General features: G+C 39.8%; 1 protein-coding gene across 7 annotated transcripts in view; it reads left to right on the top strand.

The window, feature by feature from the left end:
- The window catches only part of GXYLT1 (glucoside xylosyltransferase 1), a 96154-nt gene that overhangs the window by 22708 nt on the left and 48324 nt on the right, over positions 1-25122 (top strand). For 4 of the 7 annotated variants that reach the window (XM_064491777.1, XM_064491778.1, XM_064491782.1 and 1 more), the window contains 3 exons: positions 1666-1917; positions 7514-7637; positions 7938-8110. In XM_064491777.1, coding sequence (XP_064347847.1) covers positions 1666-1917; positions 7514-7637; positions 7938-8110 — 549 coding nt within the window. Of the gene's footprint in view, positions 1-1665; positions 1918-7513; positions 7638-7937; positions 8111-12944; positions 13974-15750; positions 21673-25122 lie in introns of those variants that run through there. The other 3 variants (XM_031462742.2, XM_064491779.1, XM_064491780.1) reach the window with 2 other exon arrangements.

Genomic DNA, 25122 nt, shown 5'->3' with positions numbered 1-25122 from the left:
ATTAAACAAAGGCACTGTGACATTAAATGAACACAGACATGTCACTGAAGAGCAAGGAGTGAGAAAAGGCACGTGAGGGTACAGTCATGGCTCTTCTGTTTTGTTCTGCATTATTGACAAGTGTAATTGATGTTGTGATGTGAAATTTGCCACATCATTTGATACTGTAATCTGGGAAATTCCTAAATGGAATTTGAAATTCTAAAATTAAATCCTTGAAACCTGTCAAACTGTCCTCATACTTCACTCTTAACTTCTGCATCTTTTTAACCAGATTTAAATAAATTGATTTTTCCTTTTTCTAAGTAGAAAACTTTTATTTTTAACTAAGTTTCTCCTCCTTTAAAATAGCTGGATTAAAAGAACTAATGTAAGCTCTACCAACTCCTTCCCCCAAAAGGAACCATAGAAAATACAAATGTGGTTATTATGTAACCTTATGTGTGGTCTCCAGCTGGCAGTGGCTCTCAGCAGTGGCCTTGGATCCTTTCGTAGTGTCTTCCTAGACTGCTAACAATACAGTAGTCTGTAAACACACTCTAGTCTCAGGGTACAGAAGCAAAATGTTAATATAAAAACAAATTCCCCTCACTCTTCTGCCCCCTAAAAAGAGAGAGAGGGACAGACCTACAGACACATACATACACACCCTTTTAATTGCAGTCTTTGAGCAAGTAAACCTTCCCTACTCAGGAGTCAGCTGTCAGGTTTTCCCCCCAGCCTGATACTAATATTAAATCAGTGAGGGGAATGGAGTGATTTCAGCCTCGTAACTGGTCACTAAGGTGATGGCTTAACCCTGGCTGCAGGAGGAGGTAGCAGCTTTGAAAAGGAGCAGAATGAAGATCAAGCTCTTACTCTCATTATGTTCTTAACTAAAAAGCTTGAGGTTAAGTTAATCATTTGAGTTTTCCTAATGTACTGGGATAGACAATAAGTTTAAATTTGCAGGAGTCAGATTCTAAAGTTTGTGGGTAAAGCAGAAATAAAAACTAACCCTTGGAAATCCCTGTAGAAGACACATGCTGGAGATTAACATCTCTCAGAAAGTAACATAGCCAGTCTTCCCTCAGAGACGAGTCTTGTCTTCACCCTTGCTCTGCCAGTGCACATTTTCTCTGATTCATTGGGAGACAGTAAGCTCAGAGTCAAGAACATGGATCTGGAACCAGGTGGTCTGGATTCCCATTTTGGCCCCACCGTTTACTGGCTGAGGCCAGAATGAGGTAAAGGTGCGCCATTAGTGTTCTAGGCAGAGGGAACAAGTTTAGAAGGTCTTCATTTGTATTGGTTAATTTCTGTATTTATCTCAGGAAATTAAGCTTTGATATGTAAATTCATCTAAGTTAACGTTATCTTCCATTATGAAAAACATTTCCTCTCTAATCTTTGAGGATATTACTTTTATTTTTTTCTTCTAATTGTTAGTATTGAGTTTTTGTTCTTGTCTGTTTTCATAGCTTATCTTCTCTAAAAGTAAATATAAAGATTAGCTGAGTATCTTTATATACGCTCTTGTAAAATAACAATTTAGGAAAAATTACTTTTAAAAATTAATGTAAATTAGCTTATCTATTAGATATTTTTAAGTAATTAAAGACTCTTCTATGTTTTATATTAAATAAGTAGAATTATAGTTAATGATTCAACTGTCTCTTCCCGTAGTTAATCCTGAAGGACGTTGACTCACTGTTGTATGTCGACACTGATATCCTTTTTTTACGGCCCATTGATGATATCTGGTCTTTACTAAAGAAATTTAATTCCACACAAATTGCTGCCATGGCACCGGAACACGAAGAGCCTCGGATAGGATGGTATAATCGCTTTGCCAGGCATCCGTACTATGGAAAAACTGGCGTGAACTCTGGAGTTATGTTGATGAACATGACCAGAATGAGAAGGAAGTATTTCAAGGTAAGTCACTGATACAGGTAGTTGGTTAACCTGTCTCTGTTTTCTTTCCAAACTGTTGGGTTTCCAATTTAATTTTGCTTTACTAAAAACTAGATTGAACTATTCAGAATTTGTCCACTTAACCTGGAAGAGTTGAAGAAAAGTGTGTCCTCCGTGTTATTAGAGCATTATAGTAGGTCAGAGCAGATGGCGTTACATCACAGTGAAGTGATGATGCAGTGAGTGGGCACCGTCTTCCTAGATTGTTTTCAGGCAGGCGTTGTCATTCTGTAGATGTGCAGCCACACAGTATTGAAGCTAAAGTGTGATACATCTTGGGGGAACACAGATTGCAGTTGAGAGCTTAAAACTCTGGATCCTGTTGGCCTGTTTCAAACTCTGGGACCTTGGGTAAGTTTTGAACATCTCTGCTTTGATTTCCTCATCTGTGAAACAGGGTGGTCGATAACAGTGCCTATGTCGTAGGGCTTTGTGAGGATTCAATTAATTAGACTAGAGGCTAACACGTAGTAAATGGTGGCTATTTTGGTGCTTTTGGAAGTTAACTTAAAAAGAAAAAATCCCTGAATATTTCTTGCCTCTCCAGTTGTGGGGTCAGTGGAAGAGTCAAACTATTTAAGTCTCTCTGCATTTTGAACATATAGGTATGTTGTACTGTTTAGCAATTTCATGCCGATGAGTCTTAAGTCGTTGTCATCTCGGGGCACAGGAGTCAAACTGTTTGGTCTTATGTTTAGCTTTGCCCCCTGGTCACCAGTACCATAGCCAGCTGGTTAACCTTCAAACGCCAGTTCTCTCAACTGGAAAATAGCGGCAATAAATGGACTTCTGTAGGCTGGTATTTTAAAAGAGACCCATTTAAAATGCTTAGCGAAAACATGACACAGTAAGCATGAGCACTTCAGCGTTAGCTGAAAACAGTGGCTTCTGAAACACACAATTTATCCCGTTACATCTGGTTAGTACGAAGTTAAACACTGATAGGTATTATGTCTTTTATGATATGAAAAATATATACACACATGTTTGTGCTGTGTGTATATTGGTCTGATGTTTTTCTTATGGCCTCTGGTGAACCAGAATTTACACCACTGTTCATTACTCCTTTCTGCAGACCTGATTTAAACCTGTGCCTCACCTGGGGTTGTCCCCTCTCAACCCTTGATTCAGGCAGTAGTCCTCCTTGTAGTCATCGCTGCCCATGTCTCGACATTTCAGTCTTGAGACAGTTAGTACCCATCACTGCTGTCTTCTGTAGATCTAGTAAACCTAGGTGTTTTTCGTTTTTTTTTAACTTTCCTATTTTCTATACCTTTCTGAAATCTTGATTTCCATTTCAGCTTTGTCTCCTGCAAATGAATGAATTAACGAGTCTAGTGTAACCTGTGCTGTTGCTTAATAGTAAACTTCTTTCTTCAAGTACCCAATTTATTAATGTATTTTGAGTTTTAAAATTTTCGTGTACTATAAAGTTTTACCAAATTAAACAGGTGTAATGCCATGAGTTCTTTTTCTGATGGCTAGACTATGCACAGTAATATTATACCAGAAGATGGTGCTGTAAGATTATGTGCCAAGGAACAACGTCACTGCTTGGTAACTCTTCATTTGAAATTCATAGAATTAGGAGAATTTTAATGTTGCAGAGAACCTTACAGATAATTTAACGTGATACCATTATTTGATTTTTAAAAAATTTCAAAGTACAGCTGTACAGTTCAAATCTATGATTATTTTAAATTGACCTTTTGTTATTTAAATATTATTCTTAAATACTTCGAACAGTTTCTCCCCTTTCCCTTTTTTTTTTTTTTTTTTGTCTGTGGCGTGTTCTAAACCAGCTGGAGGTGTAGATATGGGAGTTGAAACAATTTCTAACCTTTCACACTTCTTTTTCTGTGCATTAATGACTTAATAAAGAAAACTGTGAGAGTATGTTTGTACATTAATTTAGTAGGTATGGTTTACTTCTTACCTACCATCCCTGTTCCTAACAACTCCATTCTTGCCCAGTGGGAACAACACAGATTTGGTTTGTTTTTGAGTTTTATATTTATGATTGCTGAAATGTTACTATGAAATTAATTGATTTTTTAGTTCCTTTTTTCGTGTATCTTTATTTTTCCTAATTGTTTTCTAAATGTATCTGTAGCAAACATTGCCTTGTTTTTTCCTGTGAACTCTGTAATTGCTGGCACAGATGTAAAATTTTAGAGCTCTGGTGATACGACTCAGTTACTGGTAATAACTGTTCAGACTATTTCGTGCAGACCCCTGAATGTCACCCCATGCTTCTTACTGTGTGAAAAGCTATGAGACTGCCCACTTAGGACAGTGGCCATGTGTTAAATTCTTAATTTGCTTTGCCGTTGCCCAGCCCCTACCGTTCACGATTATTCATTTCCAACCTGATGTGATACAATTATATATTTAAAAAATTAAAACAGTAAAAATTTCACTTTTTTGTTCTTTGCTTCTCATAATACTTGATAGACTTTGATATCACACTGGCCTTAGCCGGTGTTAGATAATAGCGAAGACCCTACTTTGTATTTTATAATTGTATATGTAGTGTTGAATCCCTATTAGGATATTTCTTAACCTTTTTCTGTTTATTAGAGAAAAACCAGAGAATATAAATAAGGCACCTTGAGAATCCTTTTCTCATATGTTTACTGTACCCAGATCATGTCCTGCCATTTATTACTTTGTAAAGTAATTTTTGCCTGTTTCCTCCATCTGCTGAGTGCAGGTTATGTCTTCTGCACAACTTTGTATTCAGAATATTTAGCATGGAGTCTGGCATAAAGTAGCAGCTCAATAGATGATTACTGACAGATGACAGGAGGAGGTTTCAAAAATCAGGCCATTAATGAATTATTGAAAAATATTAGAGAAGAGCATACTTATTTAAGTGAGGTGGCCATGATGGTTGTTTTTACATATTTGAAAGATGTACGTGATAGAGGACTTTTATTGTGTTACATAAATAGCTTAAGAAAATGACACCAGTGAGCATCTTACTAAAAGGGACAGAACTTCTCAGAGGTCAGTGGAGTAACTAATCTTTGGTAATCGGCGAGTTCCTGGTTTCTAGCATTGCTGGAGCAAACCACGATTAGCCACCTGTCAGTTTATATTTATGTATAACAGACTGATGATGGTGGTGTCTGTTTTCAAAGGCATACATAATTCTAAAAACAAAACTAATTTCTCTTAACATAATTCATGTGCATTTTGGTAAGTTTGCTGAAATAGGTACATTAGAACTGAATCTTTTTTTTAAAACTATACCATGCTTATGAAAATTCAAACAGTTCACTGCATTCAGAGTAAAAAGACAAGTCCCCCTGTGCACACCACTCTCCCCAATTTCATTCCTTTGCCCAAATGACACTATAAAGTGTGCTGTGTATTTTTCAGACCCTTTAAAAAATGTATTTTGAAGCAGGTGTACATGTACGTTAGCACTTACTTGTAGGATCCTTTTCTGTGTCTTCAGTTTGCTTTTCTCACTGAGTAAATACATAATTGACTGATTTTTTTATGTCAGTATGCATAGTCTGTCACATTTTGTGTGTGTGATATTGTGCAGTATCGATGATGTGGTTTTAATGTCTGTGTGGACTAGTATGAATATGTCATTATATGGCTGAAAAAACTCATGTATTTTAATTCGTACTTTCCTGATTACACCACCAGTGTGGGTAGAAATCTCATGCAATTTTTAGCCGTATCTGTTTCCTCCTTTGTGAATGGCTGTTTGTCCATGCCCTTTGACCATTTCTCTACTTTGTTTTTTTCTGTTTCTATTGGCTTGAACTCTTTTTATATACAGTGCTTCTTCATTAAACTCACTTCTCATAGTTTTTAATGGGTTGTCTTGGATATTCTAGGTTATATCATCAGCACATAGTACTAATGTTACTGCTTCTTGTCCAGTATCTTTCCAGTAGGACTTTTCCTTGAAGTTATAAAGAATATTTTCCCCTCTTCAGTGTTTTTCTAAGACTGCCCTGCCCTGGGCCTAGTAATTTTATCTTTCTTTTCTTTGAATAGATGTATTTCTTTGAATAGGTGTATTTCTCTTTTTATATATATATATTTTTTTCTTTCTTTTCTTTTCTTTTCTTTTTTTGAATAAATAGAATGCAGTGAAGACTTGAACATAATCTGGTACAGGGGGTCCACCAGTCCTATCTGTTGAATGTGTTGCTGGTCTTTGCCCTTGTACAATTCCTGTTTTCCTTTTCAGAGCCTAAGAACATTTGCTTAACATGCTCAGTGACTTATTTCAGAGTCATCCTTTCAATAAAGTATTTTCTTATTATTTCCTTAAGTAAAACTTGTTTTCAGTCATTTTCTAAACTCATCAGATTTTTGGAGAGAGGAATTTCTGGTTGTGTTATGGTTACTATGTTTACTGCATTCTGAGAGAAACTTCACACAATTATAGCAGATCATACTTAGTTTAAATACTTAGGGTTTTTTTTTTTCCCCCAGGAATCCTGACTTTCCTTACTCAAAGGATAGGTTGTTTATGTGTCCACTGAGTTTTTTATATATCCTAGAGTAGCTTGTAACAATGTTTTTCAAAACTATTTGTGGAGAAGGATCAGTGCTTTTTTAAAATGCACTGTCATGAGCCAATGCTTTTGTAAAAATAATGTAAATAAGTGACTAGGAGAATATTACATTAAATAGATATAAAGTTATTCAGTTAAGTTGCTATAAAAGTTTCTAAATCTCACTGTTAATTTCTGTGCTTAAATCTTATAGAGAACATAAATTCTCTGATTATCACACTACAAACACTGGTTAAGTCTGGAGAATTTCAAAGAGTCAGACTGGTACAGAAGCTTAGTATTAAACTCCACCCCTTCTTACCCCGGATTCCCTGACCCCCAGCCCTCTTTCTGCTCTGTTGTTTCCTTAGGTACTTGACTGGGTTTTAAAATAATGAGCTATGAGTAATTTCACAGAGGCTGAAAAGGCATCTGAGGAAATTCAATATCTATTTTTGATTTATCTATTTCAAATGATCTCTTTGAAATGCCAATAATGAAAGATTAGCGAATCAGTCTAGGAATAACAGTGATTATGCTGCTACGATAGTTAACACCGAGTCTGCACCGCATGCCAGGTACTGTTCCAAGTACTTTTTGTTTATATATTGACAGGTTTACTCCTCCGCAGCCATCTGACATAGACATGGGAGTATGTGTACACTTAGGACATGGATGTGGGAATATGTGTAGTCATAGGACATAGGTACTAAAGCGACCTGCTTTTTAAGATGAGTCACGGTTGTAGCACTTAAACTGCCGCCCTTCTCTTTCCCTTTCTTCCCCAGCTTCTGAGAGTTTGATCACTTACATGAGCAGCTTCAGATACTTTCTTTTGTTGTCTCCTCCTCTCCAGCTGGACAGCCTTACTCACATTTAGGTTTACATTAGGGTCACGTGGTGTTGTAACAAAAGAAGTTTGTTTCCCCTTGTTGCCCTGTAACAATTGGAAGGGCAGGATAGGGAACCATCCTTATGGTGCCATTTTAAACCTGGAAGCCTGAGAGTCTCTTTCTTGTATTTTCCTACAGAATGACATGACCGCTGTACGACTGAGATGGGGGGATATACTCATGCCATTGCTTAAAAAATACAAGCTGAACATCACATGGGGTGATCAAGATCTGCTGAACATCATATTTTTTCATAATCCAGGTAATCATTTAAATTTCTGTTATTCTTTGCATTTGTAAAAAAATAGATAATATTTAGTCAGAAGTGAAGAAATGCGTTTATCTGATTTTGGTTTATATTAACGTTATCATTCTTTATGTTTAAGACAGAGTAAAACTTTTCTTGAATATTGATTTAATAGGAAGAGATCTAAGTGCCAAACATATTTTCTACTGTTTTAAATCTTATCTTGTAAGAGCTGTATATTTAAACCAAAATTTTTGCAAAATGTTAATTCTGTGGAATTATAGGGTGTGTTTGCTTCTTTTTGTGTTCACACAGAAAGCCTGTTTGTTTTTCCGTGTCAATGGAATTATCGACCAGATCACTGCATATATGGAAGCAATTGCCGAGAAGCTGAAGAAGAGGGGATCTTTATTCTTCACGGGAACCGAGGTGTTTACCACGACGATAAGCAGCCGGCTTTTAGGGCTGTTTATGAAGCACTGAGAAATGTAAGCCTTTTTTTTTTTTTTAATGTCTTTGGAAATGCTCCCAAGCTTGCAGAGAAGCTGCGCATCCTTCACTCTCCCTCACCAGTTGTCAGCCCCAGCACGCGCACGCACGGCTTTGGCCCTCTGCTGCGAGGACGAGTGCTCCTTTCTGCCCACTTAGTGATCTGTGCATGGTCAGTGTGAGCTCAGTGATACGTATTTTTTCTGATGATTTATGATGCAATATTCACTTTTGCGGATATTGATGCTAAAGTTGTGGCGGATTGGGCGGCTGGAAGCCCCTGTTGGCCACCTCCTGTGCTTGGTCACCATGTCCCCGTGGCGATTTTGAGTGCCTCCTCATTCTCTGTCCAAACGAAAGATTCCAGGCGCATCTGGTTGTGCCTTCCTTGCCCTGGCCCTAGAATGAGCTGTCTGTCAAAGGATCTCTGGTTCCTTTCCCGGGGCCCTGGGTGCTGGGAGTGCTTATTGCTACAAAAGTGTCTTCCCTTCTAAGCCCTTTCAGAGACAGAGCTAGGAAATACAAATGTGCACAAACACACACACAGTCGTGCTCACGCCGATGATCCAGCTCACCGCCCCCCCAACCCAGCCCCTTCCTTGCCTTCTCCTACCTTGTTTCTATGTTTTGTGTCCTTTCTTCCACAGTTGGACTCGTGGCTTCTAACATAAAATATTTCCTCCTTCGTTTAATCCTACAGTGCACCGAAAATAATGTAAAAAATGCTCTGTTTTTACCGCCGTCTCTACTCTCCTGTTCGTGCAAAATCAACCTGCTGTAAAACGTTCAGGGTTTGTGTCCAGCCCTCCCCCCGCCCCCATACGAGGGTGTGTGCTCAGTACTGTGGGCAGAGGTTACTAGGATGAGTTCTTTTCTCCTCCTTTCAGTGTGGTTTTTTACTCATTTGAAATACAGTTGAGTTCTTTGTTTTCGTATGCTTTCAGTTTTAAGTTTGTTTCCCCTTATCCTTGTTGGTTTAACTTCCAGTTGGCATGTGGATCATATACTTCAACAAGTCAAAACAGTGTAAGGGTTTACCTAGAAGTAACATTCCTTCCCCACCCCAAGCCCCCCACCCCGCTGGTTACCAGCTTCATTTTCTGGTTTAACCTTCCTGTACAGATGAACAGATATATGTATGTTTTGTAATTCCCCTTTTCTTACACAAAAGGTAGCATACTGTTGATCTTTGTTGGCATTTTGCTTTTTTTTTTAAACAATATTCTGAAACTTTGGGCATTTATAAATATCTTCCTCATGCTTTTTCTTTTTTTAAACAGCTGAATGATACTCCATTTTGTGCATATATTAGAGTTTATTCAACTAATCTCTTATATTTGAACATTCTGGTGTTTTCCAACATTTTGAATAGTGAATAGTGCAATAGTACATAACTGGTATATATATATTTGTATTTTTGGGAGATGTATCTTCAGGGTAAATTCCTAGAAGTGGGAAAACTAGGTTGAAGATACTGGCTGTTTCCTTACGTGGGGATTATTTGCATTCCTGCCGACAATTCATGGCCCGTTACACGCACAGCCTCATCAACAGTGTGTTATCAAGCTTAAAAATTTCACCTCTCTGATGAGTGAGAAATGGAATCTTAGTTGTACTTTGCATTGTCTTATGAATGAGATGAGCATCTTTTTATATATTTAGCAGCTTTTTAAACCTCTTTTTAGGGGTAAGTTTTCTTTCACCTAGTTTTCTGTAGGTTTTAAAAAAATAACTTTGTTGATACATATTTCACACACCACACAGCTCACTGATGTAAGCACTTCAGTGGTTTCTGGCGTATTTACAGAGTTGCACAGCCATCAGCACGAGGCAGTTTCTGTCTTTACTTCCTGCCTCCCTGCCATTTGTTACAAGTTATTGTGTATTAAAGATATTAGTCCTTTTTCTGTGAAATCTGTTGTAAATGTTTTCTCCCAGTTTGACGTTGTTTATGGCTTTTTTGCCATTCAGAGTTGTTTGTCTTCTAAGAAATTTTGTGTAATCAAGTTTAAAACCTTTTTTTTTTTTAAATCATAATTAGAAAGTCTTTTCTACCTATACTCAGGTTACACAAAAATTCCCCTATATACTGTTTCATTTCTTACATTTAGTCCTCTTCTCAATTTGGAATTTACTGTTTCCAGTGAGGAACAGATCTAATTTGATCTTTTTCCAAATGGCTATCTTGTCCCAACATCATTTATTTAAAAGTTTATCTGTAACCCAAAGATCTGAGACCCTGACTTTATCATGCTCAAAAGTTCCATGTGTAATTTCCGGATTTTCTGTTCTGTTCCATTTGTCTGTCTGTCCGTGCGCTAATACACACTACTTTAACTGTAAAGGCTTTGTGCTGTGCTTTAATGTCTGATAGGGCGACTTCCTCTTCACAGCCTGTCCTTTCCGAGTTTTCCTACCTATTGTATGTTTATTTTTCCACAAATATCAACCCATTTAACTACATTAAAACCTTGTTTCATTGGGAGTGTATCATCTTCGCATAGTAACGCAGTGACTGCTGATATTTTGATGAAGTTGAGACATCTTAAGAACAAGGGCTGTCTTTCCGTTTGTGTCTTTCAGGGATATTTTAATAGTTTTCTTCACACTATGAATTTTGAACATGTCTTAATAATTAATAAACTTAATACTTAACTATAATACTTAAGTACTTTATCTTCTTTGTTGCCTCAGTAGATGGGGTTTTCTCTTTCAAGCATTTACTTTATATTGAGTTTGGGAAAAATTATCCTGTACTCCCCCCTCCCTCAGATATCTGTTCGTCTCTCTTTTTTTCCCTTGTTCTCACAGTCTCTTGTTGTGTAACTCAGGTGGATTGACAGGGGGAGGTGATTATGCTTCCCATACTGCTAGATGGTGCATGAACCAGGTCTCTGTCAATGTTGGGGACCAAGACTTGGGGCAAATCCAAATGGGGATCGGGTTTATGATTTTGTTTAATGGGCTGCTCCATCACCATCCATGCAGCTGCTTGGCTGATACTGGGGAGGAGCGTCTGTGACCGCTCACCTCTCACGTAGGTGTGCTCACTGTTCTGCTAGACCCTGTCTCATCCCGTGTGGACGTGAGGACAGAACCTAAGTAAAATAACAGGAGTGCTAGTTGGGATAAGCATGGAGATTACTGCTTACTCCAAACTAGCTGTAGTAGGAGAGCCGACGCCCATTTGCTAATGACTGAAAACCTCGGGTCTGGTGCAGCCTTTGTAATGGAAATGAGGATGGAGATACCACTGTCTGCGGAGACAGGCTGCACTGGAGCTGTGAGAGAGTGCAGCGGTTTTGCCTTGGAGGGCCAGGGAAGGTCTTGTTGATACGGAAGCATATGAAGTGGGCTCTGAAGAGTGAGTAAGAGCTTGCCAGGAGGGCAGGCTGCCTGGGCTAGAACTGCCTGAGGAAAAGGCTCAGGCATTGTGGGACATCCACGGAGAGGTCAGGTGTTGAGCTGTCTGACTGCGGTGATGGGTGAAGGTTGACAGTGCAGGGCCGGGGTGGGTGTGGTGATGACGTGCTGTGTTAAGGTGATGATCTGTGGTGACGAGGAACTGAAGTTTTCTCCTGGAAATCAGTGTTTCTCAAACTCGGTGGTAGGCAAAGTGCAGACAGCATTGTAGGCTTCAGTTTTAGTGTATTTACTAAGTTTCTTGTCCTATAAACTGACTTGACAGGCAAAGTTTCTGAATAATCAGTTTATCATGGTGCAGCTACACTTACTGAAGAATTATAAGATTTAGTGTTGACGTTCATTTTCACGTAGCCGACCTTGTGCGCCTTCAGAAGTCAATGCCGTGTTTGGATAGTGCTTTATCATGGGTCGTCAAGAGGTGATAAACAGGAAGAAAAGTACTTTTGGGGCTGTGAGACTTCGCAGGATAGAAAAGTGCATTCCTGTAAAAATGTGATTTCTTTGTTTCCTTTGAGCATTTAAAAAAATCCATTATTAAGGAATTAAATCTCACTGTTCTTTGATCTTTTGTAAATATACACCTTTAGAAAGCTGAGTATTGGTTTTAAGCTGATTAATTACACTTGATTTTTTTAAAAAAAATTTTATTTTAAAAACGATTTCAAATACTGAAGTAATGAATGATTTTTTGTGTTTGTTTTGGGTCCGTATTAATAGCTGTATTGATCCATTTTTCAACTTAATGAAGTTAATCAGTCTTTCATAGTGCTCTTGGTTAGCGTTTTATCTTCCCTTATCTATAATTCAATGAGAAGCGTAATTTTTAAAAGAATTGCATTCAGACAAGAGTATTTATGCAAGTTTCAGACAGACGCTTAGTCACAGCCTTCGACTCCAGTGAACAGTATGACTTATAAGGAATGTGAACCATCTTTAAAATGTAAATGCATGGCTGTGTCTGCCAACAAATCAGCTTTTATCGTCCATACGTAGTTGTTAAATATTAGTTACTGAGTGAATAAAAATATTAAGATTAAAAATTGCAGATTTGCAATGGGAACAAAGCATTTTATTGCCCTGTGTGGTATTTTCTGCTTCCTATATTTCTTTCTGAATTACTATATTTCTTGGTGTTTCTGTGCTAACTTTGATTTACTTCAACTGCTCCTGTTTGCCTAAGTCTCTCTGCAGGGGTGTCTTGATCGTTCCCGTTTCCCTGTACACGCCCTTGTATGTAGTTGGCACCCAGCACTCAATGGCTTGAACTCCCTGTCATTCTGCCTTATTTTAAAACATGTCCTCTTCTTTGAAAATGCCTCGAATGCTCTAATCGTGGTCATCATATCCTCACTGTTTATTCACTGCCTTCAGCTGAGTTGTACATATAAAGCTCCATCTTCCTAAAAGTTTGTATCCTAGGTACGGTGCCAGTGAAGAGGGAGTGGTTAACTGCATCAGGAAGGCTTCTCAGAGGAGCTGACATTGGACGGACTGAGCCACAGGGACCAGGCGGAGGAGGCAAGGTGCAGACGGTCAGGCACCCGGGAGGTGCAGGAGGAGGCCTGCAGTCAGGTCAGGGCACCGAGGCTTCTGGGCAAGGGAACCCCTGGGTGCGAGTTCCATGCTGCACAGCTCTTGGACCTGCTCAGAGGACGGCAGAGGGCTGGGACTTGAGGCTGCGTGTGTATAGGTGGAAATTTCGGTAACCTATCATCTTCTCCCTTGAAGGTCAAATTACTTGTGCTGTATGGTGGACTAAAAGATGAGGCACTGCTTTTATTTCAGGAAAATATTCATCAAAAGACTGTCTCAGTGAGAAAAACTTTTTTTTAGTCACCAACACTGGGATTTAAATCACATGAAAATGAATGAACCGAATCTCAAGGATTCCTGGGAGTTAACTTTTAAATGCCTTTTAACATTTTCATTTTTTGTCATTGTATGGTGAGAAAAAGATCACAGCTTGGTCTTCTCGTATTACTCGCCCCTCAGCCACGGTGGTCAAGGTGTGTGTGTGTGCGCATCGAAGTGTTACTTGGCAGTATCACTTGATGAGGGTGAAAACCTCTGTGAAGGTCGCTCTGTCCAGCGTGGCTGCCACTTTTAACCCCAGACAAACGCAGGCACATCTGTGTTCAGCACAGCACAGTTCCCCCCTGCTGATTGCGCTTCATCTTTTAACAGAGTTTTTGAAACTGGCTTGGCACAGTTTTGTTTGCTCTTTTGGATAAGCAGTGAGGTTGGAGAGCTCGACTTCTGGATCTGAGGTGGAATCCTGTCTTAGCCACTTACCGGTTTTGTAACTGTGGGAAAATTCCCTCTCCCTGCCTTAGCTGCTTCATTGTAGATGGTGATAATTATATGTCCTCTTTCATAAAGTTGAGGCATGAATGCATTAATACATATGAAGCTCTTAGAACGGTGCCTGCAAGTGCCATCTTTTTATTTTTAATTTTTATTTTTTTAATTTAATTTTATTTGTGGTATTAATAGCAATAGTAGTTTTTTGTTGTTGTTTTCAATAGATTTCTACAAACTTTTTTTTAAATTGAGGTAGAATTGGCGTATAACATTATATTAGTTGCAGATGTACGTATAGTGAGTTTGATATTCGTACACACCACAAGTATAGACCGTGGTAAGTCTGCTACCATCATTACCACACAGTTACCCTCACTTCACTCATTTCGCCCACCCATCTATCCCTTCCCCTCTGGTAGTCATTTATTTTTTATTAAGACATGGCCCATCTAAAAGGAATGATATTGATGTGTTCAAACTGCGTTTCTTCTTCTCCCCCATTGCAATTAATCTTTTCATTATTTTTTTATTCCTCTTAGCATGTTCAGGGCATAACATATTATCTTCCAGGTGTGGGGATGGGAAAGTGCAGGCAGGTAGCAGGAGGAGAGAGAGCATCCTCCTAGGAGTGATCGGAAAGTGCCGTCTTTATAACCAGTCCAGCTTTCAGCAGTTTCTCCCAGATCCCTATGTACCAGCTGTTACTACTTTCATTACATTCTTCCTAGTTAAACTTCCCTATTTTTTTTTTTTTTTTTTTTTTTTTTGGTATTCAAACTGTTTATCTTCAGTGTATAGGATTAGGTTTTAAGAATCACGCCAGGAGTGAAGGTGTCATGCAGGTAATGCTCACAGTTTTCTTGCACTAGAGGTCCCAAGGTTCAGGATCTCTTCGGGCTCTGCACTGATGAAATCCGTGTTGTACATTAGCATCTCAGTTCGCCCTGTTCACTAGCTGGGCTGCGGCTCCTACAGACTCACCAATTGTGATGCAAATGGCACGTCCGTTCCCTCCCCCTCGGGGGCAGGAAAGTGGGCCTCAGGCCATTTGCAGCGCTCTTAGATTTAAGGTTCTGAATTTCCTTCAGGCTCTTGCATTTTTCACTGACTTCATACTTAGCCTGAAATGTTCTGTCTTCAACCCCCATCAGTCTTTCTAATTAAAAATATACCTAGTTGCAGATTTTCGATTTACAAAAAATGAACCTGGTCGAAAATACTAAGATCACAAGTTATTTCCACTTAACTACTACAATGCCTTCCAAAATATACTCCTTGGGATATTGTATTTCAGAGTGAAAAAGGATTCTGGTAAAAAGAGATATATTGTGGAATTAGTGGGCCAAACGCCATTCAGCGGATGTATTTTCTGTTTTACTTTTTATTGTTTTTCGTGTGCTGGTGTCAAACATGTTTATCCTTGGGGCCTCTGTGCAGTGAGGGTCCTCGGGAAACGCCGGACTGTGCTGTCCTTGTGCATGCCGCCCACTCTGTGCCTCCGGCTCACTCCGATCCAGCCCAGCCTCGGTCCTGTTACCAGAGCGATGTTTGGCTTTTATTAGTTTCTCTCAGACACCTTCAGAGCTTTCTGTTGCCATCTCACACCTGTCTGTATCTCTGGGTCTTCTCTGCCCTTGAACGTGTTCTTGCGTTGGCTTGGAATGTCCTGCCTCCTTAACATCCTCTCCGAAAGGCTCTCCCCCATGCCCCCGGAGATTCACCACGACTTCCTCCCTCCCTCCCCTGCCCTGAGAGCATAGTTCTGTTCAATCCATTGAAATTATTTGTTGGACATATACTTTCTGTGAGACTTTAAATAGAGGTTGCCAATATACAGTTGACTGAAGAAGTTGTTTTGGGATTACGGTTAAATTTTTATACATCTCCTTGTCTTTTTATTTTCTTTCTCTAGTGTTCTTTTGAAGATGACAACATCCGTTCCTTATTAAAGCCTTTAGAACTGGAACTACAAAAGACAGTGCATACGTACTGTGGGAAGAGCTACAAAATATTTATCAAACAGTTAGCAAAAAGCATACAAGACCGTTACACTAGACCACCAAAGGAAAGGTGACTGTTGGTGACTGCTAAAGCAAATGACTTGAAGCAACAAATATCAGAGGGTGTGTGTGAAGGGATAGTCTTGGATGAAGTGTTCAGGAAAGAATTATTCATCTTCAGAATATCTTTTTCTTTTTCCTGAAGAAGTTCAATAGCAATATATTCATGTAATGAAGAATAAGTCAAAGTCTTGGACCCCAATAAGAAGATATTTTTGATCTCTGATGTTTTGTAATGTTATTTGATGTCATTCTAGTATCGATGAAAATATTATTGAATGCTTGTAGCCTACAGACTTTGACTGACCCTGATTCTCCAGTGGGTAAGAGTAGTGGGCGATGTATGGATAGAGAAAGTGTACCTCATCCATAGTGGAAACACTCAAGCTGTGAGTATAGCAATAATTTTATGTCGGCACTAACCTCACTTTAAATGTGTGAGAAAAAAGCTGTTTACAGGAGCAGAAAAGGTTCTGTTTCTAAAGAAATGTGATGTAACTAATGTAACTATTGACAATCTGTGTGTGCCTTTATACATTTCATCTCTTTTAAAATATTTTTGTGACAATCACGTTTAAAATTATTTTTAGACGATAAAGTAAGCTTCATGTTTAATATTGAGCTCTATAAGAAAGAGGGAAAACAGTGAAAATTTGGGAGTTTTAAACTGCACGTTTGTAAAGGGTAGCATTTTCATTTGTTATCCGCTAAACTGTCTTGCCAGAAGTCAGATTGAAGGCTATAATGCAGATATTTTAGGAAATTTTTTAATCACTTTAAATGAAACTTTTCAGCTTTACTGGGCATTCTGGAAGCAATAAATATGCTGTTAATAAGGTGAGACCCTAAATAGTATATGATGGTGGAAAATGTGACGGACCAAAATGCATAAGTTATGCTCTCCTGTGAGCAGGATCATATTACAGCTGCAGTGGGGCGGGAAGAACGTCACCCACTGAAATGCTTTTCCTTCTACCTCAGAATGGCTTTGCAGGATATTTTTGAAGAAGCAGATGTATAGAGATAGAGCCTCACTTAAATAAGTGAGGCAACTTTCATGGATGATCTGGCTTCAGAAGATTGTGGTATCTGCCTAGAGAAAAGTAGCTCCGGTTGGGCTAATGTGCATATTGTCCTTTTGTGACCATCACTTAAGACAGTTGTTTTTCTTTCAATCTTGAAGGTAGGAAAAATGTTACTTCTCTTAGTGTTTCTGACCGCCCCCTGGTACAGCTAGACTCGGAGTACTTAGCCAGTGCTGGGCTGGGGTGCAGGCCTCATGGTCCCAAGTGCTCTGTGGCTAGCCTCTTTTTCTCTCTTTAGTATTTTAATGCTTAAACAGAGAAGAGAAAATCATGAAGGAAAAATGTCACCTACGTGAAAATAGAGGTGCTTTGGCTTTATGAAGACGCGGGGCCCTGTGTGGAGACACGCAGCTGTGCCCTGTCCTTTGCAGCTCAGTCACGGGCAGATTGAGAGAGGAGGATGTCAGAAATGCAGATTAGAAGTTGACACCCAGCCCAGCACTCTTAGAACGGATGCATGTAGAGAGCACACTCCGTACGTCCTGGGCGCAAAACCAGGGTGGACAGAAGACCTTGTGAACTTGTTGAAATTGAATTTGCTAAATAGAAAATGCAATCCCTAGAATTTTGAAGTTTGGAAGGTATAAGATCATTTCTAATGGTCCCCAAATGAGACCACCGGCTCCTTGTGGGGACCTTGACAAGAGCGGATTCCCGGGCTTCACCTTTGGTGACTGGGGCGCCACATCTAGGATGGGTCTGCAGACATTCTCCTAAATGAAGAGACTGAGAAATTACACCGAAGTAGAGGGAATAGTGCAGTGGTCCTCATCGTCCAGATCAGACACAGAAGTGTCTCACCACAGCTGTGCCATTTCTCTCTTTTTCCTTTGCTGAAGTACCTTAAGGAAAATCCCAGGCATCGTGGTGTTTCACCTCTGTGAACACTCTGGTAACTGCAGAGACATCCTCCCCCCTTCGGCTTCATTTAATATCGGTCCTTAGGCAGATTTCCCTTTTTGTCTTAAATGTTAGAATCAGAGTACAAACATAAGTCACATTATGATTCTGTTTTTAATAAGCACCTCAGGTGACGTTGATGTCAGTTTGGGCACCACTGGGAACCACTTTGCCAACTTGAAGGTTGAGGGTAGGATGCCACAATTATTGGCACAGTTGGTGAATTATAAATGTGATTCTAAAACATTAGAGGAAATACTTGGGGTTATTGACAAGGTATGAGTTTGTATTATTGGTAAGTTCCTTAGATTTGATTTTCTCAGTGAGCAGAGACTCAGCCTCATGGACGCCAGAAGGACTGGTTGGGGCCATGCAGAGGGTGGTCGTGTTTACCCGGACTGTGTTCTGGGGTCTCACGTGTGCTGTGCCTAATTTACACTGCCACACACTCCGCATCGGGGATCGGTTGGAAGGTTCTTCATCTGGTTTTTTCAGACCTGACCTAATTGAGCATTTTACCATAAATTGGGTTATGGCGAAAACTCTCCACTTAGGGACCGTTTTTACGTGAAATTTAGAGTGTCACAGAAAGTCCTTAACAATATTTAAGTTTTCTGAATTTATCTTTAGATAAGGTAACTTTTTCCTTGAGAATTCTCAAGAAATGTAGTTCTCAGCATTAATGAGGTTAAATTCTAGAACAGCTTAGAGAATGTTTTGTATTTCTTTTCATAAAGCAGTATATCTATGCAGTTTATATGAAGTACCTTATATATTCTTTGAGGCTATGTGTTAGGACAATTCTGACCTCAGAACTCTCTCTGGGCTACAGCGTGACCAAAGTGGAATGACTTTAAAATGCAGTTAGCCTTCACTTGTGCGAAGTAGCCATCTTAGCAGAGCTTGGGAAACCTTTAGAAAGTGTCTGGTGATTTACATTTTAAGAAAACACATACTTTTTTTCCCCCTGTGAAGAGTAGTTCATAACGTGTATGGTAACCTAGTTATCTCTGGACAGTTGAGAGCCTGAAACAGTATTACTGCTCACTGACTGCTCTGCCATCTTGCCTCAGATGTCAGATGTTACTGGTATAATGGAAAGAAAACCAGACTGTGAACTTGATCTGAATTCTCTTCTAGGTTAGGGACCCCCGGCAGGTACATAACCTGCTCTGTGCCAAAAGTTTGCAGTCCACACGCCCTGGCGACCTCACGAGACTCAGAAGTCGTGAGTCGTGACGCTGTGAGACCCAGAAGAGAATGGATCTGAGAGTTTGCTGCAGGTCTGGCTTCAAGCTCCAGCAGCCTCACGGTTGAAGTTCTGTTTTGCCCTGCTGTCTCCTGCACAGGTCTCTCTGTTTCCTTAGGCTGCGTGTTTTCTGACAAGCATTACATCTCCAGCATGAATCTGCTTAGATTATGTAGGGAACAATTTTTAAGGAAGAGAAAGAGAATAGAATGATGGAAATGAATGATCAAAGGAAGAAGGGAAAGAGGGGAAGTGAGAAAAGTGAGGATGAAGAAGGGAATAAGTGAGAAAGGCAAAAGGCAGAGGAGAAGAAGAGATGGGATGAGAGGGAAAACGGAGAAGTAGAGGTGGAGAGATGGTCTGGGAGCTGTCACCCCCACCCTGTACCAGTCGGCTCGCCTTCCTCTGTGCCAGTTCAAGAGGCCTCCAGGGTCAGGAGGGGCGCTGGCTTTCATGGAAGGGGCAGCAAGGCTCCCTTTGTTTGACCTGTTGATGCTAGACTCATTACCTGTCACTCTACCCATTGAACATTTAGTGTTATGATTCAACATTGTATTTTTTTTTAACGGATCCCAATTTGTGAGCTAAGACCTGTGTGGACACAATGACAAATATCTTCCTTTTTAACATCCTTTTAGTCCTCTCAGATGTTGGATTATGCAGGACTGACCACCTGGATTCATAGGGGAGGTTAGGGTGGAGGGGCGGCCGTGTTGGATCTGAAGGGCCGGGAATCTTCTGCAGCACTCTCGCAAATGGTGCTGATAAGGACTCGGGTTTGGGAATCACCGCCCTGCCTCAAAAGGCAACTTAAATAACCTGCCACGTCTGTTGGTTCCTCAATAGGCGTACTTTCAGTTGGACTGTTAGGAATGGAGACCACAGTATTAATATGTTAGTATTTTGAGTGGTAATGATTCTCAAGTTGCTGGAAGGCATTTTGGTGTACTGCCAAGAGAACAGGAGACAGCAGGAATACATTAAAGGGAAAAACCTTAAAAGACAGTGTTCAGTGTCTTCCGAAGTTTATATTGTAAGTAATAAACACCTTAGTGTTAATCAGTAGTGATTTAGCAAGACCATTGATCTGTTGTGTTGTTTTTTTTTTTAATAACTTTTTTGATTCCTTAGAGTAAATACAGAAGGAAAGTAGGGGTGCAATATGCCAGGTGTGGGGCCAGTTACCAGTTTATTAAATGTAATTTCAAGTGTCTTAAAACAATTGCCTTATTGCATTTGAATATTTAATAAAAGTAGATGAAATAATGATTAGTACTGTAACGGTTATCCTTTTACCTGTTGCCAAAGCAACCCTTTTGGCCTGTTCAAGTCTGGCTAAACTGTTCTGATGTTTGTTGTTTCTTAATTTGTTGAACATCAAACTAGATTTTAAAATTAAGTTATATTAACTTCAGGCAGGTCATACTATAATTTTTTTAACTAAAAAAAGACTATGATGTTAATTCAAATATCTAGCAATTACAGAATCATAAGAATGGAATAGCATATAATAGACAATTTAAAATTGATTACAAATCAACGTCAGACTTACTTCTAAATGGAAAATATCCTTTGTCACATCATCTCTACCAATAATTCCAAATGCCTACTGGGATTATTTTTTTAAGAATTTTCTATAAACTCAGTTTTCAAACAAAAGAGAACCTTTGAAAAGATAACAGGAAAAAAAAAGGAAGGAAAATTTCTCTCACTTGTAATAATGTGAATGCTGTTTGGCGAGTGTATGGTCAGGCATTTTAACATCAGACTTAAGAACTGACGTGGAGCCTTTGATGATGTGTAGTTTACATGTAAAGTCTGAATTTGTCAGCATAGTCATACACAGCGTCAAACAACTCCTTGTGAAAGTTGAAGAGAAGCAACAGTGTACATTCCATTTAAAAAGTAAGTTGACTTGGACTGTGATGGGAAATAGCTGTTTTCAACCTGTGTATAAAATCTCTTCAGGGAATCTCAGAATGTTACACAGAAATAATGCGGGGCTTGCAGTACAGCTGGAGAGCGCGTGATCCGTTCAGAACTTAGCAGTGTACACGTGTGTCCCGTGCGCTGTCATCAGTATGAAAGAGCTGGGCCGGTGGTTTTTGATGATGTTGCAACAGAAGATCCATGAAGGAGATGGTGTTTGCACCTGTTCCTGAAGTCAGAAACTGGAAGGTGTTTCCATTTCTCACGAATAGTTTGCATAAGTATGTTAATCTTTCGAGTAGCAGTGATTCTCAAGCTGCAGGAAGGCATTCTGGTGTACTGTGATATGCAGTGATTGCTGCTCTTAAACTGCTTTTTACCTTAAAGTACAATGGTTTTAGGGTAATTTGCTTATCTTCTTCCAAGTGTTTTGTGCATCCTGACATTTATTAAAGGGGGAGTATAAGATTGTAGATTCGGGTGTAACCTGAGAATTACGGAAAGTTGCTGTGTTCTGTTTTGGAGGGAGTTCACGTTGTCTTTTTCTTCAGAAACTTTGTGGTGTTGTTACTAAATAAACATCTATTCAATAAATGTCTAATTTCTTCAAATGATGTGTCTGAATTATTCTAGCAGTCAAAAGCAATTTTGGAATCTTTAGGCTTGGGGTGCTTGATTACTCAAAGTCTAGGCAGAGTGCCGTTCCTGGACTGGCGAATTCAGCAACTGAACGGCGTCATCAGAAACCTGGGTACCTCTGTCTTTCCATCACCGTTCTCACCACGCAAGCTAGGTCTCCCCACATGGCCCCCAAATGGCAGCCAGCGTTCTGGGGCTCAAATGACAACCAGAGGCAAAAATATATCTTTTTTTTTTTTAATATATAATAGGAAACTGCCACCTGTCCCCATTCACTTGCCCTCATAGCCCTAGCAGTGTCTGTGTCTAAAACAATTATTCTGCAAAGGGAATCAAACTTTAATGATTGGCTCAGACCATGAAGATTTGCCCTGAATTTAAGCACAGCCTCCCTTGGAGAATGACAACTCAGAGGGAAGGAAGCAACATCAGGCTTCTTTTAGAAATCTGGGGGCGGCAGGGGGCAGGCGGCTTGGAAGATAGCTGTCAGGGAGGCAACAGACCATGCGTCATTTTACTGGCCCAAGTATTTCTTACAGCTTCCTGGAAGATCAAGTTTCACATCTGGAGGAAGATCACCTTTTCTGTGCCACGGTGTGGTTGTGCTTTAAAGAGTCTCTGTAATGTTAACAACCCAATGGTTCTCAACTTTACATGTTTTATTCTTTGTACAAAAAGTTTTCTGGTCACAATCATAACATAAAGGGTTTTGGAAGATTATTGAGGTGATACCTACTTCCAAGAAGAGTTTGAAAGGTCTTTTAAATTCATGATGAAAAATGATGAGCAATCTTTGTCACGTTTCCTATTTAATCATTTATGAGTTACAAAATGTCCTCATTGAAAAAAACTCAGACAGTACAGAAGAATTAAAAGTATATGAAGTGAAAAAAATCAAAGAATCTATCCATCCACCCCTAAAAACGTTTGGTGTGTATCCTCCCTGTCCTGCTGTGCACGTGTAGACAAGACACACTCCCCACAGGCTCGGTTCTGAAATGGTCCCACTTTCTACAACTTGCCTTTTTCACCCAGTAGATACCTTTCCTTGTCGATATATTAGATCCACTTCGGTTTTTAGCTGCATGTTATTTCATGGCAGTGTCCTTAAGTAGAAATTAGCACTTGGATTTCTGAAGTATAAAACTGTAAGTAATGAGTTTTTAACTTATTAGGGGAAATAGTAATTAACTACTTTTCCCATTTTTCCAGTTGTGATTTAATTTAAGGTACATTAAATTGTGAATGAACTATATACCTTGAAAATCAAAGTAAATGTCATATTGTTAAAAAAATTCTAATTAAATGGAAAGTTTTTGTACAATTTACTCAGTACATACTAGTAAATAGCAATAGTTGTATTTTTGTGAGACTGGCATGTCTGAATATTGTCACTTCAGGATTGCTCTTTTATATTTACATTTTTTCTTTCTTAAAAATACATTTTGAATAGTAAAGTTTTAAAAAATTTATTTGTGGAAATCAACAGAATTTGGCCATCAGTTTTACCTGAGCTTTACCCATTGTTCTTTAGCATTTAAAATATTTTAATAGGGCCATTTAACTGGTTAAAAGAGCTTTTTCATCTATTAGAACAGTGCTGTCTGACAGAAATGTATTGGGAGCACATACTTAGTTTTAAATTTTCTAGTAGCCATATTAAAAGCAGTAAAAAAACACTTGTAGTTCATTCTAATATGTTTTACTTAATTCAATATCGCCAATATATCTTCTGTACATGTAGTCAAGATAAAATGTTAGTGAGATCACTTTTTTTTTCATACTGTACTAAGCATGTATTTTTCACATACAGCACATCTCAATTCAGAGTTGCCACATTTCATGTGTTCAGTGGCCACTTGTGGCTAGCATGCAGGACAGCACAGCAGGGGAGCAGGGTCTCCACAGGTGTTAAAGAATACGACTTGGTTATAGGAATTGGACCTCAGCCAACTGGGGGGAACTGGAGAAGTGAAAGTCCAGAGGGGGAGTTGGAGGATCAAGGAAGAGCCACCAACCACCCTCCCGAAGCACCGCTGAGGGGGATCTGAGGAGCCCCACCGCATCCCACCACTATGTGGAGGCTCCTGCCGAGGTCTCTGGGAAGCTGCCTCTGCCTCTGTGGGGTGAGGGCCAGGAGAGGGGTCCACAGTGGCAGCTGCAGAAGAGTTGGATGTGGACTGAGAAGAGCTAGGGCAAGCTGGAAGCCACCAGGCAAGTCCAGGTCTGTCTGGCTGTGTGTCCGACTGGGAATTCCTTCAGAGACCGAGGCTTCCCAGACTCCAGCCCAGAGCCAGACAGCTAAGGGGCTTCTGAGAAACACCGTTCTCAGGTTAACAAAATTGACGATAGCGTGTGTCTGTGTATATGTGTGTGTGTGTGTGTGTGTAAATTCATACTCTATGTGAATGAAAAATACTGCAAGCCACGTCCGTAAACAAAGAATGCTGTGGCCATCGAGTCCTCAGCCAACTCAGGATGCAGATAAGCAGGCACCCGGCCTCTGCAGCCACCCCCAGTGATGCCCCCCGCAGGACATGAAAGTACAGGACACTGGCCCTAGATAGCTGGGTGCACGTCAAAGGACAGATTTCAATGAGCCCAGACATTGCACCGTCCCACACATACAAAAGCGCCAAATTCTTTAACTTCAGATGTCTGGTTTTCTTTGGTTAACAGTAATCTTTTAATGTTCCAACTACCTGGGCCTTGTTATAAAAAAACTCCTATATATCCTGGCTCCTCCCCTACCTTTTGGGAGCAGTCCCTCTGAGAGATCTGGGAGGCTGTCATACTGGGCTTGAAGAGGTTCGAGTCCTCAGAAATGTCCACCGAATGAAACATAACTCTCAACGTTTAGGTTGTGCATTTTATTTCAGTTGAAACCTACAAGGTGTTCTGTCATTTTTTTTTCTCACTCCAGTCATTATAAACACCATTGTTTATATAGATCTTTAGCATAACTTAAATGGTTGCTTAGTCTCCCATCATTTAGAGGATTTACCTGATCTGTTTGTTAATCTTCTCAATTGTTTAACACAAAGTTTAGCCTGGGGTGCTTCTGGTGATGGACTGAAGCAGTGAGTTAGTCAGGTGAAGGACACCAGGACATTCCAGAACAGAGTGGGAGTTGTTAACTTGGAATATTCCATTATTCCGAAACTTTCAGTAATTTCTCATTAAAATTGACTAAACTAACTATACTTTCTCTAATACGATATTATGAAATTAAGAAGGAAGATCATTTCTCTGAGGATAGAGTGATGGCCACATCACCTCAGCTCAGAGGCATGGTGAACTTACATGTGTCATTGTCATCAAATGCAGTGGCATGTGGACACGAGGAGGCCAGAGCAGAAGAGACTAAGGACCCTGCTCCTGGGTGTCCATGAGACGTGCTGCCACATCCCCCTCCCCCCGCT

Source organism: Camelus dromedarius, chromosome 11, assembly GCF_036321535.1.
Source record: "Camelus dromedarius isolate mCamDro1 chromosome 11, mCamDro1.pat, whole genome shotgun sequence".
NCBI lineage: Eukaryota > Metazoa > Chordata > Mammalia > Artiodactyla > Camelidae > Camelus > Camelus dromedarius.
The sequence above is the reverse complement of the archived record's forward strand: the minus strand, read 5'-3'. Positions and strand labels throughout refer to the sequence as shown.